Source organism: Saccostrea cucullata, unplaced genomic scaffold (assembly GCF_032062105.1).
Source record: "Saccostrea cucullata isolate Sc308-1 unplaced genomic scaffold, CSIRO_AGI_Scuc_v1 ctg532, whole genome shotgun sequence".
Taxonomy (NCBI): Eukaryota; Metazoa; Mollusca; class Bivalvia; order Ostreida; family Ostreidae; genus Saccostrea; species Saccostrea cuccullata.
In genome coordinates this window covers 617069-625019 of record NW_026936742.1, presented here as the reverse complement: position 1 = coordinate 625019, position 7951 = coordinate 617069, and the positions used below count along the sequence as shown (strand labels likewise).

General features: G+C 34.0%; 1 protein-coding gene across 1 annotated transcript; it reads right to left on the bottom strand.

Annotated features, from left to right (window-relative positions):
• Window positions 1-23: 23 nt before the first annotated feature.
• On the bottom strand, window positions 24-5743 carry LOC134246443 (collagen alpha-1(XVII) chain-like). The gene is made up of 8 exons (XM_062728809.1): window positions 5559-5743; window positions 5128-5208; window positions 4956-5007; window positions 4753-4788; window positions 2946-3160; window positions 2627-2807; window positions 687-974; window positions 24-426 (listed from the first exon to the last, which is right to left on the bottom strand). Exons 1-8 carry the CDS (start codon window positions 5718-5720, stop codon window positions 149-151), a joined length of 1293 nt encoding a protein of 430 aa, XP_062584793.1. The 5' UTR covers window positions 5721-5743; the 3' UTR covers window positions 24-148.
• Window positions 5744-7951: the final 2208 nt, after the last annotated feature.

The window sequence follows — 7951 nt, the reverse complement described above, 5'->3', positions numbered from 1 at the left end:
CAATACTTACAGTGTACATAATTAAAATGAATATTTTTTCATTGTTTATGTTTTTTCTTAATCGTTCTTCATCCTATGTGCATTGTTTATAAAACTTATATATGTTAATATCAATAGTAATTTTAATTTCACCCAATCCAAGTTAATTTTAAACAACAGTTAATACAGCTTCTCGGGATGTTGCAGTCCCCACTTGGTTGGCCACGCGACACTCAATTCTACCAGCATCAGACACCCTTATGTTCTGAATCGTTAAAACCTCGCCATTACTCGAGATCTGATGACGAGAGTCGGGAACCAATAGTTTGCCATCTTTGTACCACGTGACTGTTGGCGTTGGAATACCAGAGTTCACACATCTGAACTCAGCGGATGTGCCTGCGTTGTTCGTTGAACTCCTAGGTTGTTTTGCTATGTTTGGCAAAACTGAAATAGTGAATAATATGTTGGACTGTGCGCATACATGTAATTTTGAGTACCATCAAAAACTTTTACACAGCTTTTACTTGACTGATAAGCCTCTTCAAACTTCAAGCCACAACAGGCCCAATCTGGGCTGTAAAGTTACATGACGTCATATGTAAGATTCACTTCCATTATTTTATCAATTTATCATTTCTTAAACAACTACCAGGTTATAGAATTTTGGATGATATTGAATTAAACTGCTCAAGGCCAATATATACCTCCTCTTACGACATCAATCACTTTCGTTATAGTCCCAAGTGCGTTTTTGGCAGTACAGACGTAAGTTCCAAAGTCTGACGTCGCTGCATTCATGATGGTATACTTTCCATTCAGCTTCAAAAGGTTGCGTTTGTCACGTGATCTGACGCCTCGGCGCGTTATTATCTGTTTTTCGAGTGTTACAGTTGGAGCAGGACTCCCTGTTGCATTACAAGGCAGGCTTATAGACTCCCCCACACTCAGGTAAAGCGTGCTGGACGGAGTAGGGTCTTCAAACTTGGGATATTCTGTAAAAATCACATCTTGTGCATTAATTTCTGACGCCATCAAAGATAAAAAAGACTATTTTTAAACCTATTTATATACTGAATATTTAAAAGCAAGACTTTCAAAATACTTGATGCATTTGAAGTAGGGATGTCAATTGTACTCAGACAGCTTAGTCGAATAGGTGGGGGCTTTAGTAGAAAGATAGTCGAACATTCGTTAAAATTCTTGCAGATGCCAATTGTGCTTGGACAGCTTAGTCGAATACTCGGGGGCTTTAGTCGAAAGGTAGTCAAGTATTTGTTAAAATTTGATTTTCCCTAGTTATTTTCACTCTTTGTCTTTCACAGACTGCCTGACGTGTACAATTTTCTTTTCAATAAAATAAGTTGATAGTCGGTATTATCGAACTCAGCCGAGTATTCGAATATTCGTTGACATGTCTATATTGAAGACTAATTATTTATTCATTATCCTTTATAATATAGACCTCTGCAAATGAACCCCTAAAGAAATCTTCAGAATTTAATTTTACTGATGAAATGTATATTTAAACATCTTGCACATACGAGGGTTGTCCCAAAAAGTCGTAGACAATGGTAATAACTTTTTTAACATGCAACCAATACTAACCAAATTTTGCATAGACATAATACATTCAATGTTCTTTAAAATTGTGAATTCTTGAATATATATCTTTCATATTAATTATATTGGGACGATTTATATGAAGGCCGATGTGGTCTGTCGGCGCACGACCAAAATTCGGAATAATTTACGCATATAACTTTTACATTTGTTTTTATTTCTTTGGTACTATGTAAAAGATTGAACTAAAATTTAAATCACTGAAACCAGAATCAATATCTTAATAATATGTCAAAATTTCATATAAATAGCATAAGAAACAGACGACTGGTGGCATGATTTTCAAAGTGTTCTTCGAATTGAGATTGATGAAAATGACGTCGTCGCACGCGTACCCGGCGCACGGAAATGTAATAAATTGTGTTTGGTATATTTTATATTCATTAGAGACGGGGGAAAGAGTACAGAAAGGACATTACACACTAGATTTTAATAGAAAAGTTGTTTTTCAATAGTATGAGATTCAAAGATAGTTTTTCCTCTATATCGAAAAAAGGTAGTTATTGCATGTAAAGTAGAGTACTGATTGTTTAACGCAGACATTTGCGTGAACGTTCTGGGCCATGAACGTCGTCAAACAAGGTGTATTCTCTGCTGCTTAAAATGTAAGGTGATCTTTCAACTAATTTAATTTTGACTAAAATTTGAATCTACTTAAGAAAACGGACAGTAGTAAATTTAAATTATTCCCTTAGTCAAGAGTGGTTTTTCACTATTAAAATATTCATTTGGATGTTAATAGCCTCATGTAAAGCAGAAAAAGGGCCCATGACGTTATCAGAGACGTAAATTACGCTTGCTTTCGTGCGCCGATGTACACTCACATGGTTTCTTTATTTTTTCATAATTTTCTTATTAATCGTGGTATCGTCATGAAACTTAAAATACATAATCATAGGATGTTACTCTTTGCTATGAAAAGAAAAGAAATTTGATTCAGCAAAGAGAAAATAAACTATATTCCCTGTCTACGACTTTTTGGGACAACCCTCGTATTTTACGACACACACAGTCCTATACATACCGAGACAGACACAGCCATCTTTAACATTATCAGGTCCTGCCGGTCCCTGGGGCCCAGGCTCTCCTTTACTTCCTTTCAGACCTTGCCCACCTGTCTCTCCAGGTGCCCCCTTCTCTCCTGGCGATCCTTTGGTTCCTTTCGGACCACGATTCCCTTGTTCTCCGGTTTCGCCCTTTTCCCCCTGTTTGGTTAGCATTGAAATATTCTACATTTAACACGTCAAATTAAAAAGTCATAAATACATAAAATAAAAAAAACTAAATCTTCCATAATCATGATGAATTAATACATGTAAACATGGTTATTGTAAATAACTTACTTTTACTCCAGATTCCCCTTTAGAACCTCTAAGCCCTTGATCTCCTTTGGCGCCCCGTGGACCAATGTCACCTTGAGTTCCTTTGAATCCTTTCGGACCAATATCTCCCTTCATTCCTTGTTCGCCCTTACCCCCTTGGAGCCCCGGGTCGCCTTTATCGCCAGTTTTTCCCGGAAGTCCTGGATCACCAAGGATCCCCCTCTCCCCTTTGTCTCCTGACAATGAATTCAAAAAGTTAATGTCCTTTTTCTCACCGTGTTTGCTGATATTTACTCAGATTTGTCAGTATTAAACCTAAAAGAGGGTGTTGCAGAAACTCGCGATTATTCCCTATATATCGAGAAGGACATTAAAATACCCTCATTATGTCTAAATATAGATACAACTACGTAGAAGACTATGTTTACGGCGGGTATTTCCTGCTTGATACATCAAAACACTTTCGTCATTTTGCACAAAAGAGGTTGGAACAACAAAGAGCACAATGGCTAAAGCAGCATTTTGAAAGATATAATGTAGACATCGTGCGAAAATAATTTTCATGAAATAAAACTGCGTCCCAAAATCACACTGTTGGTGCTACATCCAAGACATTTTATTTGTTTCAAATCAAATCTTGGCTACTAACTAAGAGACCAAAATTGCAATAACTACAGCATGTAAAAAAATAAATTATTTAAACAATACAGTAACTTTATTTTCCAACACAAAACTTAATAAAGCATTAGTTTTAAGTCACAGCATATCAAGGAAAACAATTTAATCCTGCATTTCTAATACATGTATATAGATTAGTTATTACTCAATTAACTTCTTGACATTCTCTCCCCCTCCTCCCCCCCCCTTTCAAAAAATATAGAAGTTCATTGCACTACCATTACATATGGAGAAAAAAATATGCAAAAATGATCCATACCATGATTCGAACCCATTCTCCGGTAAAAGTACTAGTTGGAAGCCCACCAGCATATCCACTAGACTATTTCAGACACGATGATTTTGCAGTGTTATTTAAAGTACACATCTTGCATTTCGTTTGGAGACAAATTTTTATTCAATTTTTGCGTTTTTCAAAAATGTGCCTCTTTGAAACAAAAATCGGAAATGGCAGTTTTGAAGAAAATTCCTGCCTCTTTGTGTATATATCAAAATTATTTTGTTTCAAGGAGGCACTTTTTTAGAACAATGGGGATTCCCTACTTAAAAAACGGAAAATCTGATATATTTTGCCGTAAGACTAATTTTCACATCATTTAGTGGCAAACTGGAAGTCAATACACACCTTCCAAATATTGTTTTTCGTTGTGCTTTATATATTGTTACATTTGAAAAAAATTAATATGAGTTTCTGCAACATAAAAATTCTTCTTTAAATCTGCTACACATGTAGGGAAAATAACAAAGGAACTGCAACACCCTCTTTTCAGACTTTACAAGTCTCCTGAGGCTAATTTTGAAATTTGACTGGATAAACTCTTAACATTTAATGTAACAGTTATACCATCTGTCGATGGTGTGTTACAAATTATATTTTCTTGTTCTTGAAACAAATATGATAGTAAAATCAAATTTTAGGGGCTTTTGTATATTTCACTTTTCCGTAGGTGTCATAGGTGGTGAGGTATCACCTGTGATTCGAACCAAGGGCCTCTGCCGTAGCGTGCCAGCGCTCTAACTACGATCTACTACGACGCGATATATTGACTAACTCTCACACACCTGTCTACTCGGTGACATATTAATTAATCGTGTTTATTAATACAGTGTGGTTGTGATATCTGTGGTATAAATTGAGTGACAGACTCACCTGTGTTACCCGATAATCCGGAATCGCCTTGGTCCCCTAAAGATACAGATAGTAAACCTTCACTAACTCTTGTAATGCCTTTCACTCTGAAGGATATTATACGAAGTAAATGTAACAGACAATATTTCTTCAATGTTTTCTAGAATAAAACATCCCGTTAATTGAAGATGACCATTAATTAAATGAATAAATTGACTGCTTACCTTTGATGCAGGTTTTATTTTTCTCGATGCAATGTTGGGCTATAACAGCCTCCTGCAAAGTTGAGCAAACTCTTGAGGAGAAATGTTCAAAGGACACGGCATTAAAGCCATGGTAATGTTGTTTTAATACATATATTTCTACTATCAGTAAAGGATTTCAGTGATGTCGTACCTGGGCAGTGAGAATGTCCGCTATGAAGTTTCCCGCCCTTTTCTGTTTATGGAGTTTCTTGTTGTCATAATCCAGTAGGGCCTGTAATCAGTAACTAGTTCTGTAATGTCTTCTCATAAGCAACTGCAGCAAGAGACATTTTAAACTATAAGCAATTTACATGTATACAAAATGTTAAATGAAATTTTTAAAAATACAAAAAATAAACATATATTAAAACACACTTAATTCTTTCATACATATATAGGTTGTATCCCGTTTAAATCAATTATCAACTATGCACATCACCATGTATGGTAACAGAAAAATCATTACATGACAAAAGAAAACCAAGTAATTATTATTATAGTAAGAGTATATGAACGAAAATAGTTTTTGAAAATTATGCTGATCAATTTGATGGATTGGATTCAAACCATGTAGGTTTGTACCTGTAGGTGCTTGATTTTGCTGTCCAAGTCTTGGTCCTTTTCCTGGAGGATCTCTGTGTTGTCATACTGGTACAGAGTGACCACGGTAAACAGGGAGGTCTGGACCACAGTGATCAGTAACAGGACCCACAGCCAGGGAGAGGAATCGACTTTGTTCTCCATATCTTCTGTTGTCTTAGAACCTGTAGACTTTATCTGTAGAATTCTGACCTTAAGAACAAAGGCGCAAATGTGGAATAAGATAAGGATGTGAACAGTCTGTTGTGCTGTTCAGGATTTTTGTGCCAATTTCAAGTAAAATGAATTTATGTCAGAATTTCTGTTATCCCACATGTATGTCCAGTTTCAACAGGATAATATTTTTGAAAGGAAAATTCTTAAAGTTGAAGACATTTTGCTTTCATTTTCAAGACAAAATATTGCTATGATATTATGTCTTTCAGTAGAATTGTAAAAGTTGTACAATACATTAATTATTTTATAATATGAATCAGTCCAAAACGTTCAATCCATTGAATTTCCGTTATATGTATATAATAAATATTGACCAGACCAATTGTAAAATTGTATAGGCATATCCTGATGTCCACTAGCCAATGGGATCACATTGAATTTAATGAAAGTCTGAAATTGAAAAAATTACATTCCTATCACACGCGTTTAAAATCATTTTTTAATTTCCTTATTACTTCTGATATATCACAGTATATTGTTGCCTTCTATCATCAATTAAAATGGGTGGTATATTGACCTTTTAATTACTTTAACAAATTATTATTCAACAACTGCCTTCTCCCCTCAGTTTATTGTTGACCTTGTAGCTCCAGAACTTCTTAAAGCTATAGCCTGACATGTTTGGTTTTCCTAAACAGCGAACTGACTTAAATGTTTCAGGAAATGTTCTATTAAAAGGACGTTATGTCAATCTAGTATACACATTCAAATGTGTGATCTGGATATATTTGCATGATGAAAATCTATCTTTACACTAATTATAAGCCATGATAGATAGAAATAGAAACAAATCATGGTATCTATCATTCAAAATAGGAATAAATTTGTGGTTTTATTCGAGGTTACATTTTTGAAATCAATTTTTGTTACCTGAATTTGATTTTTTTTTCATTATAACCAATGGCTTTTGTTAATTTCTGTTTAGTTCCTTTCTTAATGATAATATATGGACATTAAGTGTTTATCATTTAACAAGAAGTACAATGTTTTGATTCAATCCATCATAAATAAAATATGTTGAAGATGCCGCATGTGTATTTTATATTCCTTTTATATACAAACACAAAATTGTTAGTGCGACGAATATACTAATTAAATACTAGCAATCACAGGATGAATTTAAGACAAATTAATATCAAAACAATAGTTTGAAAATGTTGTTTATTTATTTCACAAAAATATACATCTGTCAACAGTATCTAAGCTTGTGCAAACAACAACAAAAACATCACATAATTTAATCGAAATTTTAATAATGAAATGAAATTTTGAAAATTGGACTTGTTTTTTTTTTTCATTTAATAATATTTTTTTAGCTGTGTGACATCGACTTTTAATTGATATGCATTTGAAAATAGTGAAGATTAGAAACGGTGGTCGGTCTCAAACAAAAACTACAAACAAAACAAAAGTGTCAAAACTCAACTTCAAAACATATACAAGAACACTATACATATTTAGAGTAATTAAAAACAGTACATCATATTGAGGTAGGACTATATCACAGATCTGCTTCGTCGTTCAGGGTATAGAACGTTCAGTTTTTAGATGCCAGGGATAGGGTCCTCAGAGCGCTCTCGATCAGTTTTAGATGTTTCCCATTGTCGGAGTTCTTCAGCTTTAGGAACATGTCCCTTAACTTTTGCAGACCTTTCTCGTGTACCCTGCTTTCCAGAACTTCCCATTGGTTTTCTTCTTTCATGTCTTCTTTTGTAGATTGGACGATTTCATGTCCTGCAATATTAATTGATTGAAGAATAATGTGCAGACAAAACTATTGCTATAACACTTATTTATTACAATTATCTATACCAAACCAGTTTTCCCTCAAATCTAATCGTTATAATTGTTTTTATGTTTAAAATTAATTCAAAAACATGAAATATCCTAAGATTCCAAGTTATACTTCATCCACTAGGCTTAATAAATATTTTAAAATTAATTAAATAATGAATAAACAATATTTTAACAAAGAGTTTTAAATTTTGCTTTTGGATAACTTTTTGGGTAAAGAGAGTTTTTAATGTTATTGATCTTTTCGTTGCTTACCATTACGTTTAAATCTTCTTCCTAACGAAAAATCCAACACGGACAGCAAAACAAAGAAAGCGAGAAAACTTGCCGGAGATCTGATGGCCATATCTTTAATTCCCAAAGAA